The sequence below is a fragment of the Musca autumnalis genome, unplaced genomic scaffold (genome assembly GCF_047663935.1).
Source record: "Musca autumnalis isolate F117 unplaced genomic scaffold, ASM4766393v1 scaffold_5, whole genome shotgun sequence".
Lineage (NCBI taxonomy): Eukaryota > Metazoa > Arthropoda > Insecta > Diptera > Muscidae > Musca > Musca autumnalis.
In genome coordinates this window covers 99505975-99522859 of record NW_027412088.1, presented here as the reverse complement: position 1 = coordinate 99522859, position 16885 = coordinate 99505975, and the positions used below count along the sequence as shown (strand labels likewise).

The following is a 16885-nucleotide window of genomic DNA, read 5'->3' as shown; positions in this document are numbered from 1 at the left end:
AAATTATTCTTTGTGTTTAAATTCGTAACTATCAAACCAATGCAAAGCAATGATAATATCAAAATTTTCATATGATTTCATACATGTGTGTAGACGTCAATGAAATTTGGAAGAAAATATCAAAACGTTTTCATTGAAAATTTTTATAGTCTGACATAAGACTTTGTTTAGATTATAAGGTATAGTTATAGGGGCTTAACTAAATAATTGCGTGTGCGTTATTAAAAACAAAACACATGTATTACGTTTTGAATAACACAAACGCAAGACGCAATTATTTAGGTAAGCCACATAAGAAAGTATTATAAATAAATTGGTTTCCCATTCCCAAATCTACTATGTCCATATCTACATAAGGCAATTTTCCTTGTGGCAATTGCCAGTTTGTAGGAGAGAGAGAGAGTGGTGAGGCATATGGTAACCCTGTGCCACCCTGTTTCAGGGCGAAACCTATAGCTCTGCGTGTTGTGTGTGCGTTCAAAAATACAAAAACAAAATACATGTATTTGTTGTTGTTTTCAATTTGAAATACATGTATTTTGTTTTTGTATTTTTGAACGCACACGCAACACGCAGATCTATAGGTTTCGCCCTCAACGAAAAACTGACAATTGCCGCAAGGAAAATTGGCTAATGTAGATATGGGGCTGGATTCTTGTTCTATGAAAATTTGAAATGAAAAATATTTCCTTTATAATTTTTTCATTTGACAGTTTTCTCCTTTATAACAGTTTTCATTTCACATTTTCATAGAAACAGAATTGAGCCCATGGACATAGTAGATTTGGGAATGGGAACTAATGCTCTGTTCCAGAACCTGCAAGAAGCTACTATTTTTTACTACGATAAGATTTATTCCTTTATGTTATCGGAAAAATTAGAAGATTCTTGCAGTTCTGGAACAGACCATAAATTTATTTATAATATGAGCTCTGTTCCAGAACCTGCAAGAAGCTACTATTTTTTACTACAATAACATTTTTTCCTTTATGTTATCGGAAAAAATAGTAAAAATTAGTAGATTCTTGCAGATCTGGAACAGGCCAATGGACTACTCTTGAATTTGTTGACAAATTTATAAAGGAAGAACTCATGGCACAATAATAGAGGTAGAGTCATGCAAACATATAATATTGTTGTCTTCATTCAATCAACATTTGTAGGCATACATATGTTTGCTTAAGATTAAAATAGAAAAGACTAGTAGTTGTAAGATATAACATATGTTTTATTTTCAGAAATGCATACTACGTTTGTATTTTGCAAGTTCATATGATTTCAATTTCAAGCTATTTTCTTGTTTCATGCACCAAAAACGATCGTTAACAACAGTGAAGATTATGCAATGACATTTATCATATTTGCAAAAAATTATAATCCTAGTGTGAATCTGTAAATTAACGAAAAATTATCCACATAAAGTTTGAAAACTATCAGTTTTTAAATATAAAAAATGCCTCTTATCGTACGTACAAATTTATGGATTACTTTCCTATTAGGGATACGCAATGAATTGCAATAATCGGTTTTTCGATTATAGTTGACTCCGAAAGTCGACTAAGAATAATCGATTATTCGGTTTTCGCACAGTCAATAGTCGACTACGACTTTTGGAAATTTTACGGTTAATAATCGATTAACCGAAATCGATTTTACGTATCCCTATTTCCAATTTCAATTGACAATTGAGTTATTTATAAAAGTGCAAGCGTCGCCATACCAGATTTTTCTAATGCTACGGGGCCAAATACATACGGTCTGTTGAGCGCCGCGTTACTACAAAAACAGATGCTCTGTTCCTTTACGTACCTGAGGTTACCATTTTTTACGATTTTTAACTTGCAAAGCGTTCCTTTACTTTAAGAAGCACGCAACTTATATGGGAGCAGTTCACCACTTTTACCATTTTTTGCCACTGTTACCATTTTTAAAAGTAAAGGAACAGACCAAGAATGAAAATTTCAAGAACATTGGCATCACTTATACTTTTTTCATGTTGTTGCTTTCAACGCGCAACGCGTCACTCAACAGACCGTATCTATTTGGCTCCCACCTCTCTTATTATTAGACAGCGGAATTTTATGCAACCCCTATTTTTGGTCCGATTAATGTCAAATTTTGGGACTGGGCATATTTTTGGCTTCTGATTACATTGCAATCGAAACATATGACATATGCAAAATTATGCAAAATGCATAAATTTTTGCATATGCAAAATTTATGCATTTTACATATTTTCTTATGCAACAAATATTTCAATAATATGTACAAAAATGTCTATGTGTACAATTTTTCTGTTTAAAATTCTCTTCAGACAAGTCAATAAAATAGAGAAATGTATAACCACAGCCACAACCTTCAAAATACCGAAAACAGGGAGGTATCGTTCTATGGGGGCTATATGAAGGCCTGAACCTAAGCCGACAAATTTTAGGTGGAAAGTTTTATACCCCCAACGAAGACTTAATGCCGAATTTCAGCCTTTTTGGAAGGATATTGAGGGCACATCTTTCAAAATACCAAAAACCGGGAGGTACCGTTCTAAGGGGGCTATATGAAGACGTGAACCAATACCGATAAATTTCAGTTGGAAAGTTTTATACCCCCAACGAAGACTTAATACCGAATTTCAGCCATTTCGGGTGGATATTGAGGGCACATCCATCAAAATACCAGAAATCCTGAGGTACCGTTCTATGGGGCCTGTATGAAGACGTGGACCTATGCCGAAAAAATGCGGCGACAAAGTTTAATACTGCAAATGAAGACTAAGTACTAAATTTCAGTCATTTCGGTGCGATATTGAAGCTACAACTTTCAAAATACCGAATATCGGTAGGTACCGTTCTATGGGGGCTATATGAAGACGTGGACCTATACCGAAAAATTTCAGGTGGAAAGTTTTGTACCCACAACGAAGACTAAATACCAATTTTCAGTCATTTCGGTGGGATATTAAGGCTACAATTTTCAAAATACCGAATATCGGTAGGTAGCGTTCTATGGGGGCTATATGAAGACGTGGACCTATACCGAGAAATTTCTGGTGGGAAGTTTTATACCCCAACGAAACCCAAATACCAAATTTTAGTCATTTCGGTGGGATACTGAGGCCACAACCTTCAAAATACCGAAAATCCTGAGGTACCGTTCTATGGGGGCTGTATGAAGACGTGGACCTATACCGAAAAAATGCTGGGAGAAAGTTTAATACTGGAAATGAAGACTAAGTACTAAATTTCAGTCATTTCGGTGGGATATTGAAGCTACAACTTTCAAAATACCGAATATCGGTAGGTACCGTTCTATGGGGGCTATATGAAGACGTGGACCTATGCCGACAAATTTCAGGTGGAGTGCTTTATACCCCCAACGAAGACTAAATACCAGTTTTCAGTCATTTCGGTGGGATATTGAAGCTACAACTTTCAAAATACCGACTATCGGTAGGTACCTTTCTATGGGGCCTATATGAAGACGTGGACCTATGCGGACAGATTTCAGTTGTAAAGTTGCATACCCCTAACGAAGACTTAATACCAAATTTCAGCCATTTTGGTAGGATATTTAGACCACAAATCCTTGAATATATTTTTGCATATGCTCTTTTTATGCAGATATGTTCAAATATGTCAAAATATGCACGATATGCAGAATATGCAAAAATTTCTGGGCCTAATACGTTTTATTTTGTAATAAAACGAGTTTCTGTCTAATCAGATTTTCTCTACGACCATCCTAACCATATATGCATTTGCATAGGATTCCGCAGTCTACTTATTATGTATGCCATGGAAGAGCTGTTAAATTTTCAAAAATATTACATACTTACAGGTTCCGGAACAGAGCATAAAATGCACACACATAACGTTTACATATTAACAAACCCAATGGGTTTCAAACGTCAATTCCATTGTGTATACGTCAAACAAATCCTCATAAGGCCCATACCTTTATACGTCCGTATATCCAGGGCGTGTGTGGTGAAAAAAGTAGAACACATGTATTCTTATGAGAACTACCGAAATACGTTGAGCGTATACTTTTTCTAAGTTGAAAAAGTCTAACTTTGACAAAACGTTATTGTTTGTATGTGTGTATGTTTGGTATTTTAAAAACAAAAGCCCAACAAAACATGAAATACAATTAATTGCAAAGGAAAATTATTTGTTTTACGAATGAAAACATTTAAGTAAGCTTCGGTCGCGGATTTTGTGTTTTAAATGTGATTTTGGACTCAACGTATTTGGGTAATACGGACGCTCAGAGAGCGTTGTTGTGGTAGGTTGGTGAATAATTTTTGTACGTCGCGCTGAGAGTTAGTTATAGCTGTTAAGAAGGTTAACCCGACAGAAAGCTATTATAGAAATAGGCTATTAATTTAGGTATGTATTTAGTTGTTTTTTTTTTATTACAAATCATATAAAATAAAATATTACATTAATATATATGTATGTAGAATAATAAACCCAATAAATAACCCATAATATTTATTTGCGCAAACATAAATAACGCACTAAGAATGATTGTAACTGCAAATGTGATACTCTTGAACCCATTAGACGCCATCTGAGTGCTAAATAAGAAATTGCTGTAAAGAGACTATAGAAACCCAATAACCATATCACCGATTGGATATAATCCACATGTGAACTACCAACTAGTTTCAGCAGCCTCTGTGGCTTTGTCATTAAACAGAACATTTCCGTTGAAGGGCATATCAAATCGGGACGATTGAATTTCAACAATGCCGCCAATATACCTTCCAGCGAGTGACGCAAATAGCTGCTATTCATGGCAATTCTTTCAAACAAATTCAAGTAGTCCCGTTCGGTAGCATAATTGCCCAAAATAATGAATACTGCAATTGAGGAGGGGCCTATGAAAAAAGCGTGCTGCAAACAAAAAGTGTGGACAAATATTTTAGTTGTAGTAAGAATTTTGTTTGAGCGGTTTTGTGGTAATTCCTTCAAATCTCACCTCCAGCTTTAGTCTAGTTCCAAATAGTAAACCCCAACTTGATGCCACCATCGATGTGAGAAAAATGATACCCGTGAATAATGCAAAACGAAAGAATTGCAGCGGCTGATAGGTAGTGAAATAGAGAATGGCTGAAGCCGATATTGACATAATCAAAACCATCACGACATGTGTTGTTAACAGGGCCATAAAGTATGAACTCAGACAATACCATTGATTGTAGATTTGTCTTTGCAGATATTTAATTTCGGATCCAGCTGCAATAAAATGGGGTACAATATTATAAGATTTTAAAAATGCAGAACAACTCCAATACTTGATCCTATTACTGGAGACATTGCTGTAAAGCAGGGTCGCGCTGTCTTTGCAAAGAAGTATAGTGAGGGCGCCCACTGAGTTGTTTTTGCATTTGCTTCTCTCTCTCACGTACAGTGTAAGTGTAAATAAACAAACGATGAATATCATGTGGTTGTTGTTTTTTTCACCCATGCATACACATATGCTGTAGTATTGATGGAAATATTATGGGCGACGCTGCTGTAAAGGCACAAAACACCACCGAAAGCATACTAAAGTGGTAGTTATACATTCCCCAGTAGGCATTTTGTCCAACGCCAAGATATCCCACGCCCACTAATGCAGACAGAAATAGATGGGCAAATACTCTTAAGCCAATATTGAGCTATAGAAAAGAAAATATGTATGTGTATGTCAACAAGAATATATAAGGCAGAAAAATCTCGATACACTCCACATTTATTGCATCTCACCGGAGCTTGAGTGTGGTGGGTCTGACAAACCGAGCACATTCATATTGGTCCTGCGTTCTCCTCCGTCCCGACTCGGGCCAAAAAATACGCACAAACATATGTATGTACACTGAGTTGGCAGCCGCTGGCCAGAACACGGATGTTGTATGAACCCTTTATTGTGCATCAAATAGCTTTAAAAATTACCTTATCACGACAAGTGCTAGTAAATATCCACTGCACTAGCCACTTATATTGTAACCACCATGAAATTTGAATGGAATCATTTAATTCCATATCGGATGCCATTTTAGGATTTTGCGCTGGTTTTACAATATTATTTTGTATCTGTCCATTATTTGGGCGCCAATCAATTACTTTGCCATTATCTACAGCTGTTACCATTTTATCATGAAAGTTGCCATAGGCATGACTTGTGACTTCGATGACTATATGAAGAAAATATGGACGTAGAGGCTATGTTAGAATTTTGTAACGTACCTAACGCTTAGAATCATTGCCCAATAACATATCCCACAGCAAATTGTAATACACTATTTTGCTTTAATCCCAATCCCGGTTATGGGTACTTTACACGATATGTTTTTTAGATATGAGTTGTCACTTTGCATATACATTTTGTATGGGAGAAGTGACAACTCATATGTAAAAAACATATCGTGTAAAGTACCCATTAGTTGGACCATGATCATCATCATCATAGTAAAATACTTACGAAAATCCGCTGGATTATAATGACTCGGGCAGTTCAGACCAAAATGTTCCAAATACTCGACTATATTTTGAACAGCACCCTGATAGACACACTGCACGTCAGCCATTATATAAATATTGTCAATCAATTGTAACAATCGAAATGAAGGTGCGTGCAGGGTACATATGACAGTATGACCTTTTTGTGCTAACTGTTTTAGCAGCAACAAACACTGATGGGCTGTGGATTCATCTAAACCTCTAAAAGTGGAAAGATTTATTAGATCGAAAGACAAACTCCCAAAACCCTAAAATAGTCTTCAACTTACGTTGTTGGTTCATCGAGAAATATCACCCCGGGTTTAGCAATTAGTTCCACTGCAATGCACACCCGTTTCAGTTGGCCGCCTGATAAATTTGATATTTTTGTATTTGCCTGTTCTTGCAGGCCAACAAATTCCAAAAGTGATGCGATTGTGGCAGAACGTTGTTTTTGGTTGCAGCGAGGATTTAATTTGAACTTGGAAGCCATAATCATTGTCTCCATAACTGTAAAATATGGAGACATACGATCCTCCTGGAGGACATAACGGGAAATTTTACAAAATGTGTCTCTATTCAGTGGCCGATCGTTAATAAAAATGTTATCCGTTGCACGCTTAATTCTGAAACGAAAATTGTAGATTTTTAAAACTTTGCACTCGTACATACATATGTGTGTGGCTATAAAAATACAATTTTGAAGAAATCCATATTTTAAGCGTCCCATACACTATCAAATTCGGGAATCGTACAGATCTGGATCTGAAAGGCAGATTAGCGCACAGTCGACCTCCCCATGTTCGATTTAGTGACCACGGCATACGGTATGTCAAGCAGGTCAAGTACTTTGGAGTAACGATGGGCGAGAGAATGAATTTCCTGCCGCACTTTGATCGCTTGAAGGACAAGTTAACTGCTGTAGCTGGTATGGTTAGAAGGGTCTTGCGGACCGACTGGGGTTTGAGCAGACGTTCCGTGCGCACCATATATATTGCGGACTCTTTGTTGCCTGTGCAACATATGGTGTCCCTGTATGGTGTGCCGCAGCTGAATCTGCTGTTGAGCGTAGAAAGCTCCTGTCGTGTCAACGAGTGGTCATGGTAGCATGTCTGCCAGTGTGTCGCACTGTGTCTACGGACGCAATGCAGGTGCTACTTGGCGCCCTACCCTTTGACCTGGAAGCGAGATGTAGGACGGTTCTGTACAAGCTGAAGCGTGGTTCGCAGCTGTCTGAGGATGATTGGCTCGGGCCTTCTGATTTGGTGGAGGCGGATGTTAGGCTGCGCAGTGCAATCCTTCGGGAGCGTGCTGCTGTTAGGTGGCGGACTAGGTGGACGGACAGTGACAAAGGGCGGGTGACGTACGAATTTATTCGTGACGCAACGTTCGTACTGGACCGCCCAGACTTCTGCTTCAGCATGAGTCTGGGATTCTTACTGAGGGGGCATGGCTCTCTAAATGCATTTTTCTATGCAAGAGGCCTGTCCAGGACAGATTTATGTGGGTGTGGGATGACTGAGGACTGGAGGCATATACTGACGGAATGTCCCTACTATGATGACATTAGAGATTTAGTCAATATGGGTATAACGTATGGAGGGGCGGGGTGGGATTTCAGTAGGGCACTTGGAGACAGTCGGGCCTTTAGTTGTTTAAGTAGGTATGCACGTGAAGTGTTTGATAGGAGAAGGACTAGACTTAGTGGAGGTAATTCCTCCGCATAGTCATCTCTACAGTTGGGGCGTGTTGGTGTTGGAAGAGATTTGGAGTTGGTGCGGCGTCGTTCTTCCTGGTGTGGATGTCGTGCCGGTCATCCGTGAGGGTGGTTTCGTCCATTGTTTGTGTTGTGTTGTCCGCTGCCGCGGTCCTTGTGGCCCCATTGTGCAGTCCGTGAGCACAGCATGTTAATTGTCTGTGGTCTTGTGTTGTAGGTTGATCCGCTGGCTTGCATGGAGGAGGTCACCAATCCGGGACTGTTTGGAGTCCAACTGGCAGTGGTCATTGGCCACGAAGCCTGACCGGAGGCTATATTCTGGTACCGCGGGTGCCAGGTGCCCCCGCGTCTTCGGATCTGGCCTGGCAGTTGGTGTTGGCCCCCTTGTGGGAACATCGCGGTGGCTGTGGTTTGGAACCAAATCGCGGGTAGAATTTCGGCTCGAATGTGAAGTTGCATATCAACCGGGTGCCTGACCCATAGAAAGGCAGGAGTTTAGATAGGCTCCGCTCCTAACCAAGGTGGCGATCACGTCCAAATGCGTGTGAGCGAATTGGTACTCGTACTTTCCGTGCGGGGGCGTTGGTAGACGCATTGTATTCACCCGGATTAAGAGCACTGTGGGGTAGGCAGGTACCCACAATAAGCACCACGAAGTATGTACGTTTGAGCTTTCGGACTTCCGGCAGTATCTGCCGGATTAGAAGTAGAAAATCGCCAGGTATAGACGGTATGACCGGAAGGATGTATAAAGTCATCTGGAAGGTCATGTCTTAGTATATTGGGTCAGTTCTTGGTGGAAGCTCGCGTCGTGGTGCTCCTCAAGTCGCCTGATCGGGTAAGGAGTAATCCTCGCTCGTATCGGTGCATAAGCCTTCTCTCAGTGCTTGGAAAAGTGCTGAAGAGGATTATGGTGGCAAGGCTTGGGGAGTGCCACGACGTGGAACCTTCACCGGATCAGTTCGGCTTTGTCGAGGGTAGAGGTACGGTGGATGCATGTGCAGAACAGTCTGAGCGGGTCAAGCGCCAAATATGTCTTAGGCATATTTGTTGACTTTAAAGGCGCATTTGACTTCCTTTCGTGGGATAGCGTGCTCGCTAAGCTGCCTGAGATCAAGTGTCGGGAGTTTGTTCTCTGGTTCTCGGGCTTGTGTCGTGGGAGCCAATTAGACGGTCTGGACAGATGTGGAGCGAGGCTGCCCTCAGGGGTCTATCTGTGGTCCATTTATTTGGAACCTCACGATGGATTCTCTGCTGCGGGGGTTAGAATCCACTTTCAAGATCTGTGCGTATGCTGATGATCTCATCATCATCGAAGGTGAGACTCGTGTCGAACTGGAACGTCGTGCTGAGGAGGCCATGGGCATCGTGGGGGTCTGGAGTGACCGAGGAGAAGTCTGAGCTAATGCTGCTGAAAGGCAGATTAGCGCACAGTCGACCTCCCCACGTTCGATTTGGTGACTACGGCATACGATATGTTAAGCAAGTCAAGTACCTTGGGATAACGATGGTCGAGAGAATGAACTTCCTGCCGAACTTTGATCGTTTGAAGGACAAGTTAAATGCTGTAGCTGGTATGGTTAGTAGGGTCTTGCGGACCGACTGGGGTTTGAGCAGACGTTTCGTGCGCACCATATATGGTTGACTCTTTGTTGCCTGTGCAACATATGGTGCGCCAGAATTTTGTGCCGCAGCAGAATCTGTTGTTGGTCGTAGGAAGTGTCTACGGACGCAATGCCGGTGCTACTTGGCGACCTGCCCTTTGACCTGGGAGCGAGAGGCCTGTCCGGGACTGATTTATATGGGTGTGGGATGACTGAGGACTGGCGGCATATACTGACGGAATGCCGGCACTATGATGACATTAGGGACTTAGTCAATATGGGTATCGTCGGGTCCTGGTGTGGATGTCGTGCCGGTCATCCGTGAGGGTGGCTTCGTCTACTGTGTTTGTTGTCCGTTGCCGCGGTCCCTGTGCGCCCATTGTGCAGTACGTGAGGACAGCATGTTAATTGTTTGTGGCCCAGTCGTGTATGTTTGTTCCGCTGGCTTAAATGGAGGAGGTCACCAGGAATGTTTGGAGTCCAACTGGTAGTGGTGATTGGCCACGAAGCCTGACCGGAGGCTATATTCTGGTACCGCGAGTGCCAGGTGCCGCCAGATCTTCAGATCTGGCCTGGCAGTTGGTGTTGGCCCCCTTGTGGGATCATCGCGGTGGCTGTGGTTTAGACCCCAACCGCGAGTAGAGTTTCGGCTCGAATGTGGAGTTGCATATCAAGCGGGTGCTGACACAGAAAAAGGCAGGAGTTAAACTCCTACATTTCAATAGGAACAGTTTTTTTTTTGTAAGTATGTAATTGTGAATTTGTAACTATTCCTCTTTCATATTGTGACTGATCCTTTTTGAATGTTAAAGTTTATTTTATTTATTTAGAAATTCAATTTGGAAATTCAATAATGTAGCTCAGTTGGTGATCTACAGTCTAACGCGTAACATAACCATCAGTTAACACCACAAGGAGTGATTTCCATTCTAACACGCTATGTAGCTATCAGATAAGATCACAATGAGACAATTTGCTCATCCGGCAGTCTACATCATAATAATAACCTACACCATAAGGTTGCCGACTCACGCCAGCTGATTGAACATGAAATGTCAAAACAAATTGTTGTATTTCTGAAATGTAAACAAACATCTTGTTCTGATTGGTCGAAGCAAATTCGCTGCAAATTTAAGAGCCAAGGCGAATTGATTTTCTTTACAAATGTTGACATATTATGTTACGGCAAAAGTTACTTTGTTGTAGCAATTCACCGAATCGGCTACCTTCTCTATGTGCCTTGGTCTACACCAATCCTCGCTTGTGTTTTGCTGTCCATTCCAAGGCAGCACGATGTTATATTGGCGCCCAACTCGTGTCCATGTATCATGGCCGCACTAACCACAATATGTGAGTAATAACCGAGGACAACAAAATAAATAGCACAGCGTAATTCTTGGAACAACCAGTTGCCGCATTCGAATCCAAAGATGACCCACAAGAAGAAAATGCGTGTTGAAAAGAAGCTTGATGAATCACCAACAATATACGTGTACAATGTAGTTTTACTCCAGGGGGAGGCAAATCATACATCCACCTCTGCTGTTAGTTATTCACCTTTACTCCAGGGGGAGGTTCCGCAGAAAGTCTTCTAAATTGTATCAAATGAAGAAAGTAAAAAATGATCAACATTGCCTGAAATAGCAAGACCTAGCGTTGATTTAGACAGCAAAGTGGATCCTCTAGATGTCAAAGGTGTTATCCAGGGGCTCAATTCTGTTTCTATGAAAATGTGAAATGAAAACTTTTCTAAAGGAGGAAACTGTCAAATGAAAAAAATTATAAAGGAAATATTTTTCATTTCAATTTTTCATAGAACAAGAATCCAGACCCTGGACAACATCGCCGCAAAAAGTGGAGAAAGTAAAAAAAGGATCAACATTGCCTGAACTATTAAGAACTAACGCTGCCTCTACGTCAAATGAAATAGGGGTTATTACCCTTGATGGAGATAGCAGAATAGAAAATCTATATAATATTGAGAGGATTAATATAATTAGAATATTGAGAGGAATATCCACGAATACCAAGAAAAAAAATCGCATTCATTTGATGAATTTGTAGAAAATTTATTCAGCCATGAAGAAGTAAGAACATATTTTGTTCAGGACAATAACGTTAATTATAGTACAGACATTAAAAGCCCCAAAAGTATTCCTAATAATAAAGTGGAAATTTTAGATGTTAAAATTTGACAATCGACTCCTATTGAACCAAGAAAAACTTTAAGAAAAAGTCCTCATTCCGAAGTTTTCGAGTCCGAATACAGTACGACAGTTACCAAAAGCAACATTCTCTCTTCTACACAATCCGGAAACCTTATAGATGTAACGCCAGAGTCGGTGGATCCAGCGTTACAAGAGTATAACTTGGCAGTCAGAAAGAAAATTAAAATAGACAATGTGCCCAATGTAGAAGTAAAATTCAAGTCAGAAGAATTAGGTGACAAGTTTACTTTTCGCAAGACAATAGCCATTTCAAAAATCGAAGATCAGTACTTAGGCTATATCGCTGCCAGACCTCTACGAGACTGCAACAGATACATCCAAGATTTTGTACGTGAAAAGGTTAAAACAGTAAATAAAGTTTGCAGTAACAGTAGACGCATGAACAAAAATAAAACCATAACCCTATATGCTTATTGCGTGTACACAACGAAGCCGGAAGTTGTACACCCACCAACTTTCGAACAAAAACACCAGTTGTGCAACCTACAGGGAGATATTGCTAAGGAAGCCATTCGACATGTAGAACCTTCCACATGGAGGGACCAACAACTATATAATATGCCAGAAGCTTTATGGGATGTTGGCAATAACCAGCATTTATTAATCCAGGAAGAAAGAAAACTTAAAGCCGAGGAAATGAGAAAAAACTACAGAGATAAGGATAACTTTTACGATCTCATAAAACAGCAGAGAGACAAAAATTGGTCTGGTTATATACAATATGCATCAGTTCAGAACATTTACTTGTTTACCAAGGAGCAAATACAATTAACAAAAGTAAAGAAACAGCGAATCATGGAACTAAGCAGAAATACCTTATTTTTCGACAGCACCGGAAGTGTTTCAAGAAAGTTTGACAAAACTTCCAAAATAATTTACTTATACAGTCCATATAAAATGTCAGTCTATATAAAATGGAAGAAGCTTTATGGGAAGTTGGCAATAACCAGCATTCATTAATCCAGGAAGCAGCCAGAAAACTTAAAGCCGAGGAAATGAGAAAAAACGACAGAGATAAGGATAACTTTTACGATCTCATAAAACAGCAGAGAGACAAAAATTGGTCTGGTTATATACAATATGCATCAGTTCAGAACATTTACTTGTTTACCAAGGATCAAATACAATTAACAAAAGTAAAGAAACAGCGAATCATGGAACTAAGCAGAAATACCTTATTTTTCGACAGCACCGGAAGTGTTTTAAGAAAGTTTGACAAAACTTCCAAAATATGTAATTTATTTATACAGTCTATATAAAATGTCAGTCTATATAAAATGTCAGAAGCTTTATGGGAAGTTGGCAATAACCAGCATTTATTAATCCAGGAAGCAGTCAGAAAACTTAAAGCCGAGGAAATGAGAAAAAACGACAGAGATAAGGATAACTTTTACGATCTCATAAAACAGCAGAGAGACAAAAATTGGTCTGGTTATATACAATATGCACCAGTTCACAACATTTACTTGTTTACCAAGGAGCAAAAATAATTAACAAAAGTAAGGAAACAGCGAATCATGGAACTAAGCAGAAATACCTTATTTTTCGACAGCACCGGAAGTGTTTGAAGAAAGTTTGACAAAACTTCCAAAATATGTAATTTATTTATACAGTCTATATAAAATGTCAGTCTATATAAAATGTCAGAAGCTTTATGGGAAGTTGGCAATAACCAGCATTTATTAATCCAGGAAGCAGTCAGAAAACTTAAAGCCGAGGAAATGAGAAAAAACGACAGAGATAAGGATAACTTTTACGATCTCATAAAACAGCAGAGAGACAAAAATTGGTCTGGTTATATACAATATGCACCAGTTCACAACATTTACTTGTTTACCAAGGAGCAAAAATAATTAACAAAAGTAAGGAAACAGCGAATCATGGAACTAAGCAGAAATACCTTATTTTTCGACAGCACCGGAAGTGTTTGAAGAAACTTCCAAAATAATTTATTTATACAGTCTAATATCCTATATTAGACAAAGCAGGGACGGAAAATCTGGTGTTTTAATTATCATTGCTGAGGCGTATATGTGCGACATTGTACGATTTTTGCAATATATGGAGACATATTGTTTTAAACATGACATTACCTGCCCCATCGCCAAAAGGATATGTACGGATTGAAGTCGACCAACTATAAATTCTATTTTAATAACATTCAATAAAATCCACAATATATGAACGATGGACAAATATTTAAACTGCTGCTACGTCAATATTTCTAAAAATAAAAAACCGTCTTATACAATTGTTCAACTATGCTGCTCTCATTTCATGAAAGTTGTCGTAAACGACATTCAAAAATTTCATTTTGAAGTCAAAGTTGTCCAATACCTGAAATGGCAAGTATATGTGGCTATTAACATAAGTGATTTCTATCAGTTCTATGCTTGGGTTCAAAACATACATATTTATAATTTTATTAACCCCTACGAATTCACAAATTGTTAAAGATGCTTTAAAATCCCTTCAGATAATTGAAAAGTGAACTCCTGCTAAAGTGCACACTGTTCCTGGTGAAGCTACCGAGTTTAATGAAGACGCTGAAACGGAAAACGTTAAATTTGAAAATTGTGACAAATCGATTGATGAAAAATCTGCACTTGAAAATATCGATAAGTCTAACATTAATGCTCTGTTCCAGAACCTGCAAAAAGCTACTACTTTTTACTACGATAAAATTTTTTCCTTTATGTTATCGGAAAAAAATAGTAAAAATTAGTAGATTCTTGCAGTACTGGAACAGACCATAAGAGTATGATTTCTTTTAACATTGATACTTCCAAAATAGAAACTAAACCGTTGTCAATACATATATAAAAATAGCCCTTTTTACACACGTGCCTTAAAAATGTACTGTGATGTAAAGAAAAATATAAGGGAAGATGTTAAACATAATCAGTATTATAATGAGGACTTTGCAAAAATAGTTTTAACAAAATATATACCCTACGCCCCTTTATGGGCTAATATAATGGGACGCTTCGTTGACAAGGAAAATACTAGCATTGCCAACAGCCCCGCTGAATCTTATTTCAATATAAATAAAAACAAAACGTTGAGAAGAAACATGCATATTCGAGCTACAGAATACACTCGCAAATCATATGTTTATGCACAAGCCAAACTTAAATTAATTAGACACTTTTATTTAAATCCAAAAACAAAAATAAAAAAGATAGAGCCACAAAAAGTAAACCGATGATAAAAATGACCACGACAACGTTTAATAATTAAGAGAACTAAGTATATACAGGATGAATATAACGATGTACATCAAAGCCTAGAAGCAGAAAATGTATGGGAGCGTACCCCAAATATTGAAAAAGCCAAATTACCTAAGTATATAGATTTTAATAAAATGCTCAGTACTTTCCAAAAATTTTCAAGGAACATTCGAACCACAAGACATTATGCAATATACAAATACGAAGGCTTATACATTTATACTTATATACATTTATACTTTACAATCATTGGAATGGATGAAATTGAAGGTTTGGAAGATGGCCAGCAATTGTTTAATGCTATAGTTGATATACATACATATATGCTAAAATACTAACAATCCGAGATAAAGAGAGAAAATCTTTCACGACAACATGTTATGAAGGTGAATATTTTTTTTACAAATCAGGAGATGTTACTTTACAACTACATACATATGACAAAATATTCATACCAATACTGAATTCGCATCATTATTCCCTCGTTTACCTTGACACAAGGAATTAAAATTTTCCACCATTTAAATTCATACGAACCTGGCCGCAGAATTACCACAGCCGAGAGATTTCTCAAAATATTTAAAAATATAACGCTGACGATTGGACTCTTATAATTCCATCGATTGACTATCAAGATGGTGGGTACAATTGCGGAGTGTTTGTAACGCAGTACATAGAAGCTCTCATACAAAATAAACCCGTCACAAATCTTGAATGCCAAATCAGTTACAGAGAAAACACGAAGAAAATATTTGAAGAGTATAGTGACTCGATTGGAAACATATGTATGTCTTCACTGCGGGGTGCACGAAACACAGAAGCATGTATACAAATTCGCCTTTGGTCCCATACAAATTTTAAAGAAATCGCTCTATAGACCACATTTAAGCTGAAAACACATCCAACGTTTGGGTAAAGTTTGTAAAGTTTTTTTCAATTTTTATTCTTTTCACACGAATTGTCACATTTTGTAGGTTGATTTACTCGCCTTAGTGCAAATGTACACGGCTGATTTTTAAATGAGGAATTCTTAACTATGTATATAGGGAACGTGTCTACAAAGGTCTGTATGTCATCTGGGGGCTGACCTATGGATTACGAATATAGACGAACGAACAAAAATTAGTTACATAAACAGTGGGTTAATGGCAAATTTGAAAAGGTGAATGAATATACTAGGACCAACTGCCGAAAAATTGAACATTTGCCGTGCGATTATCTAACTCATTTTCTGAGTTACCGACAAAAATCGGTAAAATTCAAACGCAAGAATGCTGTCAACTTTTATTTGAAATTTTCAATCAGTAACTAAAAAAAAGGAATTTTAAAATCGCACGACTGATTTTAATATACAACAGAATACTTGTAATTGTACTCACCTATAACCTGCCAACACATTTATTAGAGTTGTTTTTCCACATCCTGATGGTCCTAGGAAAGCTGTTACTTCTCCAGCACGAAATTCACCACATAAACCTTTTAATATTTGTTTCTGACCTTTTACAGCAGCAAAAACACAAATAAAATTGATTTAAATAATTAATACAGCGCTTTTCTGAGGCATGCCTAGATACGTCCGTATTCCCAAAGCGTTTGTGGTAAAAAAAGTAGAACACATGTATTC

The 16885-nt window shown here is 38.4% G+C and overlaps 2 protein-coding genes across 6 annotated transcripts in view; both read right to left on the bottom strand.

Moving 5' to 3' along the window:
* The window catches only part of LOC141406087 (ATP-binding cassette sub-family G member 1-like), a 51757-nt gene that overhangs the window by 27123 nt on the left and 7749 nt on the right, over positions 1-16885 (bottom strand). For 3 of the 4 annotated variants that reach the window (XM_073991132.1, XM_073991135.1, XM_073991133.1), the window contains exons 2-4: positions 16641-16758; positions 6773-7108; positions 6466-6704 (exon numbers count right to left, since the gene is read on the bottom strand). In XM_073991132.1, coding sequence (XP_073847233.1) covers positions 6466-6704; positions 6773-7108; positions 16641-16758 — 693 coding nt within the window. The remainder of the gene's footprint in view (positions 1-6465; positions 6705-6772; positions 7109-16640; positions 16759-16885) is intronic. The other variant, XM_073991136.1, reaches the window with a different exon arrangement.
* Positions 4381-5457, bottom strand: LOC141406102 (ATP-binding cassette sub-family G member 1-like). Of its 2 annotated transcripts, none has more exons than XM_073991181.1 (3): positions 5297-5457; positions 4981-5237; positions 4381-4895 (listed from the first exon to the last, which is right to left on the bottom strand). In XM_073991181.1, the coding sequence occupies exons 1-3, from the start codon at positions 5316-5318 to the stop codon at positions 4491-4493; spliced, it is 684 nt and encodes a 227-aa protein (XP_073847282.1). In that variant the 5' UTR covers positions 5319-5457; the 3' UTR covers positions 4381-4490. The 2 variants fall into 2 exon arrangements, with proteins under 2 accessions (XP_073847282.1, XP_073847281.1); XM_073991180.1 differs by having other exon boundaries at positions 5310-5457.

Excerpts from the sequence above, each read along its gene's own strand:
- LOC141406102 (XM_073991180.1), bottom strand. The coding sequence starts at position 5,445 with ATGATATTCATCGTTTGTTTATTTACACTTACACTGTACGTGAGAGAG. Across the intron at positions 5,238-5,309 it reads GCTTTACAGCAATGTCTCCA|CTGGATCCGAAATTAAATAT; the intron begins GTAATAGGATCA and ends ATTTTATTGCAG. Across the intron at positions 4,896-4,980 it reads GAACTAGACTAAAGCTGGAG|CACGCTTTTTTCATAGGCCC; the intron begins GTGAGATTTGAA and ends TTTTGTTTGCAG.